The following is a 17,772-nucleotide window of genomic DNA, read 5'->3' as shown; positions in this document are numbered from 1 at the left end:
GCACAATATCTCATACTCAGCATAAATAAATGAAAGAATACATACCAGCCACGACATCGGGTGCTGCGCGGACCTCCTCCGCCGTCAACTGGAAGGCTCTCCCGCGAGCCTTTGGTGCCTCGGCCTTTGCTGGCCGGATCTCAGTTACTCGAGCAGTAGGTACAGATCCCTGCGCTGATCCCTGCAGTAGCTGTGGGCACTCGGCCTTCCGATGGCCGGTCTGGTTGCAATGAAAGCAAACCGTGAACCCCTTGGGGCAATCCCTCGCATAATGCCCCTCCTTTCCGCACTTGTAACACACCCCAGCTCTGCACACTCCCTCGTGGCTCTTGCCGCACTTCCCACAAGTGCAGCCCTTCGGACCCCCAAATCTCGAATCAGCGGGCTTTGCCCGCTTGGCTGCCGGCTGAGACTGTGCCGGTCGCCGATCCCTCCCCTGAGACTCCGCCTCCTCCCTGGCCTGAGTCTCTAGCTCGATCTCCCTCTTCCGAGCATTTGCCTGAAGTTCGGCAAATGTCCGGTATGTCGAGTTCGCCACAAACTCGCGATTATCTCTCCTCAGAATGCTCAGATATCGGCTCATACGTGTCTGCTCGGTAGACACCTGCTCAAGGCAAAACATCGCCCTCTCATGAAACTTCCGGGTAATCACAGTAACAGAATCAGTACCCTACTTGAGGGTCAAAAACTCCCGAGCCAGTCGTTCCCTCTCCACAGGGGGAACGTACTCATCACGAAACATAGTGGTGAACCTCTCCCAAGTCACCGCAGTAAGCTCAGCGGGGGTGAAATCTACCGATACAAACTTCCACCAGTCCTTTGCCCCCAAGCGAAGCTGGTTCAGCGCGAACCGTACTCTCAAATGCTCCGGACACGAGCAGGTATAGAAACACCCCTCAATATCAGCATTCCATCTCATCGCAGCGATCGGATCCTGTGTCCCATCAAACTATGGTGGCTTCGTGTTGCTGAACTCTTGGTACAGCAACGAGTCACCTCCTTGTAGCCTGGCAGCAGCGACGGTTGCGGTGGCCGTAGAAACAGCAGCATCAGTAAGAGCGGCGTACCGCTCATCAAAAGTCTCGATCAACGTGGTCTTGATAGACCCGAACATCTCTGGTATCTCAGCTCGAATGGCCGCAGCCACCTCCTCATGAATCAATCGGCGAATCTCCTCATCACTGACACTGCTGCTCTCAGGTGTCTGGCGTGTCCCCACCATGATGTCTCTCTGAAATACAACATAAAATATTAGAGACCCGCTCGAGTATACTCGCACTCGATAACTCAACCCTACTTGTTCCCTAGTACCCAAAAGATTCTTACTTGGACTGCGCACTGATCCGGTGTCTTCGGTAGTACGGGCCCTATACTACCGTCCACACCGCATCAGTATTCACCCCAAGTCCTCCTCCTTGGATCCCATATCTCAAGTACTCTACATCTCGCTAGCATAGGCTACCCTTCGGTAGGCTCCTCATCAGCTCCTCGCTGCTACCTACTTACTCTCAAGCATCTCATAGTAGCAGTAATCTCCTAGGCTAAGGCATCACAGATCAGGCCACTCTAGTCCTAATATGAATACCGAGCCTATTCTAGCATGCATAACATATCATATCATATCTCATAACTCATAATGTAAGGGTATTTTGGGAAATCACCATTCGGGCGCTGGCTGATCGTACACACTGCTTCCTTCTGCTTTTCTCAAATTCTTTTACTTCCTTAGAAAAATTGTTTATTTTGTGAAAAAATTCCTCAAACCCTCAGTTTGAGTTCAGATACGCCCGAAGGTGCATCCGAATCCCTCAAAACAAGGCTCTGATACCAACTTGTAACGACGTAAATTTCCAAAACAATTTTTTCATTTTTAAATCGTACTTTTAATCATAAAACATTATAAAAACATAATGTATCCAATGTCATCATCACAAAACAATTCCCAGAATCTCAACATAATCTCTATTAGTGTGTACTGATCATGCCGACGCCTTCCCGCGATCCTCACTTGTACCTGAAACACATAACACACAACACGGTAAGCATAAATGCTTAGTGAGTTCCCCAAAATACCACATACAACACATACGCCACTCGAGGCTATAGTACGACCCTCCGGTCGATGTGTCTCAGTGGAACCCTCCAGTCCCGTAGCTCGTTGGACCCTTCGGTCCGGTCTGTATCGTTGGACCCTTCGGTCCGGTCTGTATCGTTGGAACCTTCGGTCCGGTCTATATCGTTGGACCCTCCGGTCCGGTCTATACAACACATAGCATACATATAACACAATGCAAATAATCTCATATATACACATAGCATACAAGACCCTCCGGTCTATACATAAATACCACTCTAGGTAATGTATAGTGAGAAGACTCACCTCGGGTATCTCGGATGATCTCTCACACGAATATACTGATCTAGCCCCCGCCTAGTCACATACACAATATCCTCAAATAAATAATGGCTCTCAAAGGCTAGATTAAATCCCCTTCTACAATCCCTCAGAAGGGTAAAAGACCATTTTACCCCTCCTTGATCCAAAAGTCCAAATGTTGACCAAAACCCTAAAAGTCAACGAAAGTCAACGGTCAAACTTTGACCCGACTCGTCGAGTGCACATGGGCGACTCGGCGAGTCCATGCGTGTCCTTTTCGCCCCTGGTCCTCACTCGACTCGCTGAGTCAACCCTACACTCAACGGGTTATCACAGGTAGCGAATCGCGGGGCAACCCGACTCGACTCGTCGAGTCCCTTATGGAATCGGCGAGTTCCTCCCATGAAAACGCTCAAATGATCTTTTGAGGTCAGATCTGCTTCACCAACCAGTAGATCTATCCTTCTAACACTCGAAAGTCACGTAAAGGTTCAAACTTTACGTTCATGCAATGCTTATAAGACCAAAAATGGAGAAATAACCTTTAAAATGGGGTTCTACTCTCAAGGCTCACATGAAACCTCATAAAGCTGGAAGCTTGGGACCTTTTGGACCTCTCAAGGTCCAGATCTATCATCTATACCCAAAGGAACCTCATATGCTTCACAATCTAACTCAAAATTGTGCAAAGGAAACCCTAGATTCAAGGAATCTATCAAATACACGAAATGGGAAGGAACTTGTACCTCAAAACGTGAATCTCAGTGTGAACAGCACAGATCCAAGCTCCACAATCGATCTAGCTTGGATTTTCCCAATCCTTCTTGCAAGATCACACCAAAGGATGAAGAATTAGCCTCCAAATTGCTCTCTAAGCTCTCTTTGCTCTCTACGGTTTTCACAGGGGAGTAGTGGCCGCAAATGACGGCCATAAGGGCCTTTAAATAGGGCCCAGGCCCTGAGATTTAGGGTTTCACTTTACAGCACGGACTCGCCGAGTCCACTCATCGACTCGTCGAGTCCGGTCATTAATCCAGAAAAGAACTCGCGATCCTACTCGGCGAGTCTGAGCGTCTACTCGCCGAGTCCCTCCATAAAACTCATGATAAATAATTAAAATAAGATACCTGGGAATCCGGATGTTACACCTAACATCACCACTAAGCACAAGCTAATAAGTTCCAATATTGGTAACATGAGAAGATCGCTTATTTCTCATGATCAGATTCAACCTTTGTAACACTCCAAATCAGGTATCACCTTGAAACCCTTGAAGAAATATAAATATAGCATAACGGTCCCTTAAGTACGTTGGGCGTACTTATGAGTACGCTTAGCGTACTATGTAGGGATGATCGCGGAGGGGAAGCACGTATGTTGTGTGTACCAGAAGTACGTTGGGCGTACGTGCCGGATGTCCAAACACTAATTTCCAGACTTGAGGATTATTTAAACGTCCTTAAACCCCTTGGACTTAACCCCAAAGAGCCTCTATAGCCTTAGTTCGTTCTTATACTCCAGAGAGAGAGCTTGTGAGACCATTTTGAGCTTAGAAAGGGTGTTGGTGGCCATTTTTAATGTCATTCAAGAAGGATAAGTTGTCAAGCAAGCTTGGAGTGACTTTGGACTTCAAGAATCTGCATCTAGCTCACCTTGAGAAGCTTCTGGAGGTATAAAGCTTGAACCTTTTCACCTTATTCATTAGATCTAGCTAGGGTTTTCTAGTTTTGTCCCTTTTGTTGATTTTGGATCTCCTATTGTGAGTTGAGCAACTCCATAGGATGGAAATGTTAGATCTGAGGTCCTTTGGTCCATTTATAACATAAAAATGAAGTCTTGGTGGGTGTTTTGACCTCATGCATGGGTTAAGAACCTTAAAAAGGTCTTAATGGGGGTGTTGGGAACATATGAGACATGAAAAGCATAAAGTTGCCAACTTTATGCCCTAGGTCATCTTAATGGGCTTAGATCTGACTTTTGGACGTGAGAGAATCGAGTATTAAGCTCTTACTGGAGAAAGTGATTAATCTGTTAGTACGTTGGGCGTAACCTAGCGTACGCCGCGCGTAAGGCCCAGAGACTCAGTACGCTACGCGTACCAGGGTGGTACACTAAGTGTACGCACAACAGATGGGCTTGGGTTTCGTTTTGGGCCTTTGAACTATTGGGCCTCAATTGGTCATTGGGCCTGGTCGTATTATGAGGATGGTGGGCCAGTTTATCTGTTTTGGGCCATAGATGTTATGATTGGGCCTTATTGGGCCATGAGGTCCATTAATGATTTTTCGACATGGATTTTGGGCCCATTAACAAAGGAATAATATTTGGGCCTTTATGGAAGGACTTGGGGTTTGGGTTTCCCTTGGATCATGTGAAGTCCTAACATTGGTTAATATTACTATTCAGTACGGGTGGCTACAGACAGTTAGGAGAGCAACTTTCAGATTCTTCGGACAGAGGTGGGTCTTCTCACCATACCAATGGGTCTAAGGCACCAAGGCTAACCCATTTTATGTTAGGTTATTATGTATGTTATTGCATGGAAGATCCCGGGGGGAGCCCGTGGCAATTGGATATAAGACCATGTGGGGTAGCCCATGGCATTCCCAGGTAAAGACCATGTGGGGTAGCCCATGACACAATGGTATAAGACCCTGGGGGGGGGAGCCCACAACATCCTTACAAGTTTATGTATGTGTTATGTGTAGATACTTCTGTGATATATGATATGTTATGTAATTATGTATGTTATTGCATGGAAGACCCCGTGGGGAGCCCGTGGCAATTGGATATAAGACCATGTGGGGTAGCCCATGGCATTCCCAGGTAAAGACCATGTGGGGTAGCCCATGGCACGATGGTGTAAGACCCTGGGGGAGCCCACGACATCCTTACAGGTTTATGTATGCATGGCTTATGTGATATATGTAGCTTTTATAGCTAATATGATATGTGATATGTGGACTGTGTGTGTGGTATGCTTTGGGGAACTCACTAAGCATTAGCTTACAGGTTGTGGGTTTGTTTCAGGTACTTCAGATCCCAAGGGCAAGGGTAAGGCGTGATGGCGCGGCGTGCACTCTTTCTCAGGCGTTTTTACGGGACACTTTGATGTTTGGAATAAAAGTTGTCTTTGACTTGTGTTTGAAAACAATTATAATTGGATTTCTTAATTTATGGAAATGTGTTTGATCATTCAAAAATGAAAAATTTTCTTTGAAAAATTGGGTCGTTACATCCTTCCATGCTCCACCTCTTCACTTTCTTTTAGTCCCTACAAATCAGAACAAATGTTAAAACCACATCCTGTATCAAGGGCCTAAGAATGAGTGTATTGTGAGTGATTAGTTTGAATAGTATATATACCTACTGATGATGGCTTCAATGTCTTGCAGGTACTTGGAGCAACTCCTCTTCTAATGGCCCTTGTCATTGCAATAGTAACAAGTGGCCTCTTTGGGGTCACTAACAACTAGAATGTTTGAACTGGGCCTCGTTTTTGGGCCATTTCTAGATGACCCAAGATGGGCCTTGCCCTTCCAGTTAGCTTTGGGAGCAACCTTCCTTTTCTTCCCTTTGCTTTGCCTAATGGCGAGAAGAGGAGAATTAGTTGAAAGGGTTGGATTCTTTCCTTTCATTCCTAACTCAGCAGTCTATAGCAAGTTATGGAGTTGGGCCGATGTGGTTTCTGTGTTGTTCAAATGATAAGCCAAAATGAACTGATTATAACAACTTAGCGAGGAGTTCAAGACCAGGTCAACGACCAACTCCTCATCAAAATGCACATTGAGCCTAACAATTCGTCCCACATATCTTTGCATTCTCTGCATGTGGTTGCACACATAATCTCTCTCTTTCATCTTGCACATTGACCACTTCATATTTCTCTTGAAGAGCTCTCTGGTAGTACTTTTCTATAAGGTCATTTTTCATCTCATATGGCCAATAGTCCTTATAGAACCTTTGAAATTCGGGGCCCATAGTGGCGACCATGATGCAAGCAACTTTTGTTGCACCGTCGTAGTGTTTCTTGTAGGAGGCTAGTTGCTCTGGAGTAGTAGTGGCTTCATTGATTTCAACATTTTTTCTTCAAGGACATACTCTTTACCCTCGAATCAAAGATCCATCTTGATATTATGCATCTAGTCATTGTAGTTGGTGCCATCCAATGTCACCTTGGACATGATCGAGAGTAGGGAGAAACCTGAGTGGTGGGTAGACGACAAAGGAGAAGAAGCATCACCAGGAGTAGACATCTATACAGAAAAAGGTAGTTTTAGTTAGATGTTAAAATAATCCTTAATACTTAACCCATAATAAATATTTGAGTCTAGGACCCAACTATGCAATTCACAATCTAGAATAGGGATACCGTAATCTAATTGTAAATTTTATAAATGTAGGTAAATGCAGTTTACAAATTTCAATCAAAAATGAAATTCCAAGATATTTTGAGATTCATTGAATCTATTAATGGCATGTTAAATCTTATATTATGCTCTTTCTATTTGTGATTGGGACACTGAACATAAACAAGATGTGAATAACCATGCAAGTGTGCTTGACAACCTCGATGTCATCTATCATCTCTAATTGATGTGCTGGTTAACCACACACGCTCCATCAACAATGATAATTCTCGAGATTAATACTCTTTATTGTCCCTATTAGTGTGCTGGTTAACCACACACGCTCCATTAACAACATATAAAACATAATGTGCAATTTCATGGATTAGCATACTTTTCACATTTTTATTAAAGTAACTAGAGTGGGATTTTATAAAAGAGTTCTAGTACTTTAATTGCATTATACTTTTAATGAAGTTAATGTCCTATCAGATCCTTTCTACTAACGACCCTCCACCAACAAGGAAGCAGTGGGTGAGAGTGGACACCCATTCAACTACCATTTTAGGCAGTTTTCCTTATACCCCCTTATAGTTCAGTTTCGTGAATAAGGCATACTAGCGATCCAACTGACTTAATCTTATACATATAGAAATTAACTTATAATTATATATATATATATATATATATATATATATATATATATATATATATATATATAATGTGTATTTTAAAACTTTTCTAAAATATTAGGTTTAATTTAAATTTTCGAAATTAAAAGAATTAATTCAATTTAAAATAAACCAATTAATATTTAATCTTTATTTTTTATTTAACAATTATGTAACACCCCGTTTATTAAATAAATAAATAAATTAACGGATAGAAGCCCTAAAATAAATAATAATTGAGCAAGGTGTTGGTTTCGAGGAATTAAAAGTCACAATTATAGAAGTTGGGGTTAAAATGTATTTTTCGGATTAAATTGTAAAGAATTTTGAAGGTTGAGGACCGTTTAGTAAATTACAGAGTTGATTTGAGAAGGATTTTAGAAGCGGGGGTACGTTTGGTAATTATTAGGGATCGAATTTGAAAGTAATTTCCGAAGTCGGGGTAGAAAAGGTAAATTATGGGCCTTGGTTTGAAAAGATTTTATATGGAGGGACCATTCCTGCCATTATGGGATGAAGATTGTTAGGGTAGCGGGTATATAACTGTTGCATTGCCCTAACCCTAATGATTGATACAGCCGTCATCATCGGAAGTCCTCCAGCCGCCACTTTCTCGTAACTGACCACCACCTGACCACCGTCGGTCTAGCTGTCGGACGCCACCGCAGTGTTGATGCCAGACATTTTGGGCCGCCGAACAAACCACCGAGCCACCGCTGTGTCCCTCCTCTAAAAACGTGGGCCACCTCCTGCCTCGTCGTATTCACTTACTCCTCATCCCTCTTCTGTTCGTTGTCGTTGCATCGTATCCGGTGGGAGTTGCCCACCCTCGCCGCCGCTGTTAGTCGCTGTTGCTGACCATTCCGTTGACGACCAGCTGCTGCCAGATACTATGTGATGTTGCCGCTGTTCGCTGAACGCCACCAGGTAGGTGGCTGCTTCCGGATCTCAGGCGATGCTTACGTGTGGCTGTTACCTTGCTGTCACCGGGAATGAGCTCTTGAAGACCACCCTTCGTTGTGTGCTGCTGCCTACCGCCGTTAACTGCCGCTGCGCCGCCATTGCTGCCGTTTGTGTTGTCACTGCCGTCGTTGTGAGCCACCAGGTGGGTGGCAGGGTCCAATTCGCAAGCCATAGGGTGGGTGTGTGTTCTGTTTGGTCGGAAAGCCAAGAAAAGGCCACCACCACTACCGTGAGGTGGTGGCTGCCGCCACTCGCCACCGTCGGCCACCACAATGTGGTTATATGTGTGTGTGTTTAGCTTAGTTGTGTGTGTGTGTTAATTGAGAGTTGTATTGTAAAATGTAATTAGGAATTGGAATAATGAAAAGAAATCCTAACCACCACCGTGAGGTGGTGGCTGCCGCCTCCTGCCGCCACCAGCCGCCGTGTTGGGTGGCGGTGTGCTTGTTGTGTTTGATTCGTTGGGATGTTTGGACAAAGGGCCTAAAACCCTAATGGGCCTAATAAACCCTAGTGGGCCCAATGAAACCCTAATGGGCCCAATGAACCCTAATTGACCTAAAGGCCCAAACATGTGACTAATGGGCCTAGTGAAACCTTAATGGGCCTAATGAACCGTAAAGGATCTAAGGACTTAAGTTTTGGGCCTATTGGATAATGATGGGATTGGAAATCCTAATTAGGGTTTAGAAAACCCTAATATTGGATTATGGGCCTTGGACTTATTGGGACCTACTTTTGGGCCATTGGAATGGAGTTGTGAATTACACCCAATCACACCATATGACTTATCTAGTAGTGTGATGGACTTAATGGATTAAGTACTTAATGGGTTAAGTGAGAAACACTTAACCCTAATTGTCATTTTATGTGAAACCCTAATCTTACTTGGGCCTTAAGTTGGGCCTTTCTATTGGGGTTTGGTGATTGGGCTATTAATGGGCCATCCAAAGACAAGCATATGTACTAGACTAATTAATGGGCTTTAGGGTAAGGCCCATATGAAGGTTTGGGCCCAATTTGGAAAATTGGGCCATAGTTTGGGCCTAGATGATTATGAGACATTGGGCCATTGAAATGCCAATTGTTTGGATTGGAATTAATGGTTGGGCTTAGGGTAAGACCTTTTAAAGGTTGGGCCCAATTTGGAAAATTGGGCCATATGTTGGGCTTTGATTTATAGTTTAACTTTTGGGCCTTTGGAGTGGGCCTTGAGTTGAATCAAGCTAAGATAGGGGTAAAGCAGTCTTTTACCCCAAGCGTTGACTTATAATTTTTGTGTTGGAACCCAATTATTAATTGAGTGTTCTTTTGATATTGACAGTTCGGGAAGCTGTCATCCAGCAGCCGGGGTTTCGTCTGCGGGACTTCAGCAGTGTGAGGTGAGTTACCTTCCAGTAGAAGTGGGTCTAAGGCACCAAGGTCGACCCACTAATAGTTGATTATAGTTGAGATGATTGTCTTTGTGATAATTGTTTGGTTTGCTACTACCTGGTATGTTTATGTGCTAGCATGATATGTTATACGTGATTGTGGTAGTAGGAGGGGAATAGTCCCCAAGTTCGGTTGTTAGGACCGAATGGTAGTTCGGGTACCCCAGATATGTCGGGCACCTCAGATATGCGTGACAGTATGATTATGTTATGATATGTGTGGTAGTAGTAGTAGGGGGTGAAATAGTCCTCGGAGTTCAGTTGTTAGGACTGAAGGGTAGGTCAGCACCCCAAAACAGCTTGACATGGGTAGGTCAGCACCCCAGAATGGCCAGACATAGGTAGGTTGGCGCCCCAGAATGGCCAGACAGGGTAGGTCGGCACCCCAGAATGGTCGGACAGGGTAGGTCGGGCATCCCAAAATTGCCCGACATTATGTATGTTATGTGTTATGTGGTATGTGGTATGATGGGGAACTCACTAAGCTTCGTGCTTACGGTTTTCAGTTTTGGTTTTGGGTACTTCGTTTTCAAAGGATAGGAGCCGACTCGATCGCAGCGCATCACTATGTTTTCCGCACATGATACTCTGATATGGTTTTATGATGACATGCTTTGATTATTGAAGTACTGGTTTTGACATGATATGTTATTATGGATGTTTTCTTATATTGTTGGTTTTATAATAACGTATTTAAAAATGAAATTTTTGGCCTGTATTTTTGGGATGTTACAAATTAATTAAATTAATTTAAATCTTATGAGGATTAAATAATTAGTTATCATTAACTATTAATCAAATAGTTTAAATTTAATCCTAATCCATTTCCATCTAAATTTTCGAAAATCAAGGGATAAGGGTAATCTAATTTTAATTATTCTATTTGTCACAACTAGTATTTTTGGCTAGGAATTTCTGTCATCATGTAAACAACGACTATTGTAAGGTTTGTGCTAAAACGTTAAGGTTTACATTATGGTTCCTAATGAACCGTGTAATGTTATAATGCAAAGCGGATATGTATCTCAAATCTCTCCCAAATCTCTCTATGTATCTCAAATCTCTCTCAAATCTCCCTATGTAGTTTTCCTTAGTCAAAATCAACTCAAAATGAAAGGAGAAAACTTGAAAGATCGAGCCCATTTTGGAAATACACTTTTCAGTTTCGGAGTCTCCTTTCTCGGTCCGGAACCCTCCTAGTTCGGAACTTCACCTACTTCGAAACTCTATTGACTCCGGAATGTGTAAAGCGAATTCGGACCCCCACTTCGGAACCTTCGGATTTGGCTCCGAAATTCCTCACCCGGACAATCTCGCTCCGGGCGACCTGTTGATCCGGAACTGCTGACTTCGGAAGGTCTCGCATCACTCCGGAAGGACCAGCCACCGGGCCATCTCGCACCGGAAGCTCTCGCAGCCTCGGAAGGAAATGACTCCGGATGAGCTGACTTCGCAATCTCGAGTTTGGAAGCTGCTGTGCGACTCCGGAACCGAACCTGCTCGGAAATACCAATCACTCCAGAAGCTACTGAATTGACTCCGGAACTCCCTCGTTACCCACTTCGGACCCTCGCAAATTTAAGACTCCACTCCGGAATCTAAGAAGAACTTCGGAACTCCTGATTTGACTCCGGAATTGGAAGATTGACTCCGGAATCCCCCATTTGACTCCGGATTTTGGACCATTTCAGACCATTTCATCATTTTAAAGTATTTTGACGTCGGGAATCCCTCCAAACTCGTATATTTCGCAACTTAGACCCCTTAAACCCCCATTTTATGCCAAATTTGATCATTTAAAATAATATTTAAGATTTCAAAAGATATTATTTTAAAGCATAAGATGTGAATAAGACAAATTCCTTTGACTTTATGATGCAACATTTCAACAAGTTCCAAGGTATTCACGGATAAACATGTAATATCCTCCATGTAACCAAGCAACCATCTCATCAATTCTTATCCCCATGTGTTAGAGCGTAAACCCCTTCTTTTCCTTTCACAAACTCATTTCTTTTTACATCCTGTGAACTCCTAAAATGCTCTCAACGTGTTCAAGCTTCAAACTTTAATTCCTCAAAGGATCCTCTAGACCCTAGTAAGTATTTCAACTCTTGGTTAGTGATTCTATACATTATCTTGTTTAGTTCATCATATTTACACATGAAGATATGTGTTAATATTCTTAGGAAGTTCCAAGGTTCAAGGAGTTATCAAACTCTTCAAGGGTTAGAACTTGGAAACTCCTCATCATCTAGCCAAATCACCCAACAAATCAAACCAAGGTGAGCTTCATACCCCTACCTTTTTCGAAGTTGTTATTGTTTTTAGGGGAGAATACAAGTCAAATCTTGTCTAAATCCTTGGATAGATGCATGTATTCGTATGTTTAGGAGTGTGTGTGTGTGTGTTGAAACGTTATTTCAAGATAGTTTTTCCTAAACTTGGAATTTTACAAATCTCATGACGATGGGACAATATTTTAGTCACATCATAAGGAATATTCTGTTTGCAAAAGAACTCCACAAAATTTTGGGTATGTCCAGCACACCCCACTACACAAGACTATCATTTTAGAAATAAAAGTTGCTAATAAATAGACCTTGTTATGTTGCTTCCATTTCTAGAATTTCGACATTTGGAACATTATGACTATTAGTGATTATTTATAAATATTTGATATAAAAATTTTATTCAAGAAAATGTACAAAACAGGGCTGTTATGACAGAAATAATTGCATGTCATAAACTGCCGTCATAAAACTTTCAGAAAAACAAGTGATTAGTTATATGTCATAAAGCTGAAAAACGCATGTCATAAAACTGCAGTCATAACATCACACAAGTCATAGTGTTACACAAGTCATAGCTTTACACAAGTCATAACTTGACACCTTTCCGATAAATTTGGGTCTTATTTAGTAATTTACGAAAAGAACGGTCATTTTTGCCAATATCTATAATATTTGATCATTTTTGATAAATAGGATTCATTGTGGATTATTTTTCAATAAACAAAACGAGACGATATACCAAGTCAACAATGCACAATTAATGTTACGAAACGAAAATGATATTTCTATTCAACGAGTACAACTATTGTTATTCAATTAATAAATAACGAATCTCAACGATTTGCACCAAGGGAAAAATCTGTTAGTATTCTAGTCAGACGAATCTCCAATGTACCTAAATATATATACATATTAGTGTACGTTTAAAGTCCTGTAAAGAGTTGTAACCAGAGTCTCCTGGAGGGAGAGCGGGAATTTATGTATAGATCTATACGGGGTTGACACTCCGCACCTTCGCTGTTCGCTACAGCTAGACCGGCCAGTCTAGGGTGACAAATGTCTTTAATCGATTTGGGCGCCTGAGAAATGCCAAGACAGGCCTCCGTCATATTAGTATGGTTATAATGATTCAATAGAATATAATAATGTTATTTACAAATTTATGTAAGGAAAACCTCATAAATAATTTGGCACATTGTGTTGACCGCCCCTATGCATGGTAGTGATTGTCCACATTCGTTGTGTTGATCGTCCACTTACATTGCGTGGAATGTGTGAAATTCCCAAATTTCTCGGCCAGAAAAGACCGATTTTGTTTATGCTTTATAAAAATCAGAGTACCCTTTTAATAAAAATGTTGCGGAATTTGTTCCCATAAAAACATGATAAATATATTATCAAATCATTTCCGAAGAAATGTATTTTATTCATTTAAAGCATTGGGATGTCATCGTCAATACAGAAATATAAGCATAAACAGAACTTACATTCATTTACACTAATGATCTACATCTTTTTTAATCTCTCGGTGTAAAGTAGCTTCGTATCGATACCTGTGATACAAACAAACTGAGTGGGTCAGGCTTGGGAGCCTGGTAAGCATATAGGGTTTTCAACCCACAATAAATAAATTTATTATGCTTAAACATCAAACAATCAACCTAATTACTCAACCCCATTATCTTATTTATTTCTTAAGGATTTACCCTAAGAATCATCTATCACTCATTCCTAAGGATTCATCCTAAGGAATAGGCACGAAGTCACATCGTCGCCAGACTTTATACAACATGCACTAAGTCCATAGCTGCCAAGGTAACCAAAGGAATAGGCACGAAGTCACATCGTCGCCAGGGTTTATACAACATGTGCTAAGTCCATAGCTCTCATTTATCGACAGTATTATTCACGGGAATTCACCTGCAATACATGTCAATGGGTTTTTAGAGTACAGCTGATGAGCATATAGTTCACACACTTACAGGTTGCGAGCCTGATAGTGTTCCACGGACCGTCTAGAATAGTCCATGGTTGTCATTCTTACTCTGTTGAATGACAGGGGCCAACGTTTGGGTAAGTGCTTCTATCATATTTTACCACTCACCCTCATCTCATGATCTATATCACCGATCATCTCATTTATCCAACTCATCTTTCATCACATACCAACTATTTCATCTACCCATGTTTTACCCAACATTTTTGTAGATATAAAATACATATACAGTTTAAATTATTTAAAAACCTGTATAAATCACTCATTCAACGTCCATCTCAAATAAACAAACAATATATATATTCACATAACACGTATTTTATATAAAATACTTCATATCTATGTGTAAGATGAAAGTGACTATACACTCACATGATAAGACGACGATTGGACAGCACCTCGTCTCTTAAAACAATTGTTTCCGATAAAACCAGGATGTTTTCCCAAAAACCAGGCCCTGCAAGGCTTGAGCTTCAAACCGAAAAATAAATTTCTCGAGCTTCTCGGGCACTTCGGAACATTTTTCGGGTGTTGGAAATGATATCGGGGGCTTCGGGGGAAGTCGAATTAGTAAAAATATTGAATTTAGGGTGAAAAAGTGGCAAATTCCAAAAGTTACCAAGGAAATCTCGCACCCTTTATATTGGTGCGAGGTTCGGAGCTCCTGCCTAAGGAAGGGACACGTGGCAGCAGCACTGAGGCTCGGATGCGAGGGGAGTCATCGACACGCGTCGGAAGCTAGCAGGCGAAACGTGGCTCGCTTCGGACCTGCCACCGGTGCGAGGCGCGTCGACTTCTAACTGGGCCGCATCTTCGGTCGAATCAGCAGTGAGCACGTAGCGGACACAAGGCGGCCTCGGATGCGAGGTGACGTGTCCGGATCCCAGCCATGCGAATTTTCTCGGTTTTCAATATTTTTCGGTTTTTGTGCCCAAAAGTTGGGAAATTCATAACTTTCGCATACGAGCTCCGATTTCGACGTTCTTTATATGCACGCATAGGCGAGATTATACTCTACAACTTTCGTTTAGACTCCGTCGGCTAATTTTGACTTTATTTTTAATATTATTATTTTTAACAGACTAGGACAGGAAAATCCGTTAAGAATTCATAACTTCTTCATCCAATGTCCGTTTTCGTCTGTCTTTTTACCGTTGTACTACTATTGACGAGACCTTCGATTCTCATTTAGGTTGTGTTGGCTAAAAATCACTCGATCTAAATTTCGAGTTTTTAGCTGTCTACTGCTAAGTTGAAACTTAGACAAATCATAACTTCCTCATACGAAGTCTGATTTGGATGTTCTTTTTATGAAAATTCTCATTTTAACAAATACTACGACTTTCATTTAAATCACCAAGGCTAAAAAGTAGTTTATCAAAAACTCACTTTTTACGTCATTCGGCGCCGTGCCGGTTTTGTCGCGGAACTTCGATAGGTCATAACTTCTTCGTTATAACTCGGATTTCGGTATTCTTTATATCTCCGGAATCCTTATTTCAACCACTACAACTTTCTTCATAGATATCGACTTTATCTAAAATTTATTTTCGACGCTTATTTTTACCCTTAATTAATTAAATCATAATAATTAAGTATAAGCACATAATATTCAAATAATATTCACATAATTCCTCTTTATTACTTTAAAACGAGTTACAAAGGTTAACCTATACTATTACATCATCTTTAGTGCTTAGCCCAGAAACATGGGCGTTACAGAATGTCCAAAATCGCCTGTTGATTTCTCACAACTCTCCAGTCTTAGGGTTTTAAGACCCCTATTTTGTATATCAGAAAATATGGGATTTTCTGGAGTAAACGATTTTATACGATTTCGAAAACGATAAACTAAAACACACACCCAACTATACTCGATAAGAAAACGAGATTTACAACTATATTCCTGTTGGAAAACATAGGATTTTCTGGAGTAAACGATTTTATACGATTTCGAAAACGATAAACTAAAACACACCTAACTATACTCGATAAGAAAACGAGATTTACAACTATATTCCTGTTGGAAAACATAGGATTTTCTGGAGTAAACGATTTTATACGATTTCGAAAACGATAACCTAAAACACACACCCAATTATACCCGATAAGAAAACGAGATTTACAACTATATTCCTTTTGGAAAACATGGGATTTTCTGGAAACTAATTGTTATTACTACTCAAAAAAGCTATTCTCAATTACAGCTCGCCTTTATAAATTTTATTACTTTCCAAAAACCACTCCTTATAAGGATGAATAAAAAGTAATGACATGCAAGCATATATCCATGGTTTCAGAACGAGACTCCAAACGATTTTATAGAAAATATCGGATTTTCTGAAAGTACAACGAGAACAATTCTAAACAAGTGAAAAAATATTTTTATACGAAAATGCTTATGAACTCACCAACTTTTTAGTTGACGCTTTTCAAAACAACTTGTATTCTCAGGGATCTAGTAGCAGGTAAGCACCACGATCGAAGACTGGCGTCGCTGCATTATACTATTTCTACTTCTGTTATTTCATGTTCAACTTTTGAACAGAGCAAGTTTTGTGAACAATGTAAGTTTAATGTTAATGTATGATGTTAGGATTTGCTATGTTTCATTTATATTCAATTGTTATGATACTGCACAATGAAGTCATCCGCCTCCGGACGTTTCCGCCGTCTGGTCCGGGGGTGTGACACTATTTTAAACAATTAAAAAAATAATTATCAAATAAGGAAACCCTAGGAGTTTCGAAAATAAGGGTGGAGGTAGGGTATCAAAAAACCCTAGCCCAAGTTGAAATTTTATATCCCTTAGTGTTTAATTTCTATAAACCCTAATCTTGATCTATTCAACTATTATGCATATTCAATTGAAAACAATGACTCTGATACCACCGATAAGATTTATAGGTTACAAAAAATCATATTTTAGCGGAAAAACTTAAACCCTAAGTTTACATGCAACCTAAAGGATCTATATTTTCACTATTAAATGCAATAATCAATTCAACATCAAGAACCCTAATATTTTCGAAAATAACAAAAGAGTTTAGGGTTACATACATTTTAATTATACTAGTAGATAATCAATCACAATGCCTTATGTAGTCACTTGGAAGCTAGCACCAGAATTCTTGTGTCTCTGATGGTTCACACCCAACCTAGAAACAAGAAGGCTTAAAGAGAAAGGATAGGGGAGAAGTAGAATTTTGGCTATGCCTTGGAATAATCAAGTGGCTAAAATTTTGAAGCCCTTACGCTCTATTTATAGTTGAATTAGGAAACCCTAGATAACCCTAATTTGAATATTATATTAATATCTCAAATTAGGTCATTATCTATTCTCTAATCATCTATAAGGAATATTCTACAAACCCCAGAATATTCCTTCTAGAAACCGTCCACCCTAAGGGAGGAAGGTTTTGGAACCTCTTGTTCAGCTATTGAACAATTACAGTTAGACCCCTATACTTTTAACTAATCTAATTAATTCCAATTAATTTCTGATTAATTATTAATTAAACAATAGTATTTCTAATTAATATATTATTTCCATAACATATCAATAAATTCATTTATTGCTATTTATTAATCATATAATAAATCAATAAATCAGTCTCTCTCTCTCTCTCTCTAAAAGTCATCCTATTCAATTACTAGATTTGAGGGCAACCCAAAAGGACTTTGCTAAT

The 17,772-nt window shown here is 40.7% G+C and overlaps 1 protein-coding gene across 1 annotated transcript; it reads left to right on the top strand.

The window, feature by feature from the left end:
* Nucleotides 1-7,988: 7,988 nt before the first annotated feature.
* On the top strand, nt 7,989-16,673 carry LOC145106870 (uncharacterized). Its single transcript, XM_079043796.1, has 3 exons — nt 7,989-8,644; nt 9,685-9,742; nt 16,538-16,673. The coding sequence occupies exons 1-3, from the start codon at nt 8,353-8,355 to the stop codon at nt 16,671-16,673; spliced, it is 486 nt and encodes a 161-aa protein (XP_078899922.1). The 5' UTR covers nt 7,989-8,352.
* Nucleotides 16,674-17,772: the final 1,099 nt, after the last annotated feature.

The sequence above is a fragment of the Lactuca virosa genome, chromosome 4 (genome assembly GCF_052849685.1).
Source record: "Lactuca virosa cultivar CGN04683 chromosome 4, Lactuca_virosa_CGN04683_v6, whole genome shotgun sequence".
Taxonomy (NCBI): domain Eukaryota; kingdom Viridiplantae; phylum Streptophyta; class Magnoliopsida; order Asterales; family Asteraceae; genus Lactuca; species Lactuca virosa.
The sequence above is the reverse complement of the archived record's forward strand: the minus strand, read 5'-3'. Positions and strand labels throughout refer to the sequence as shown.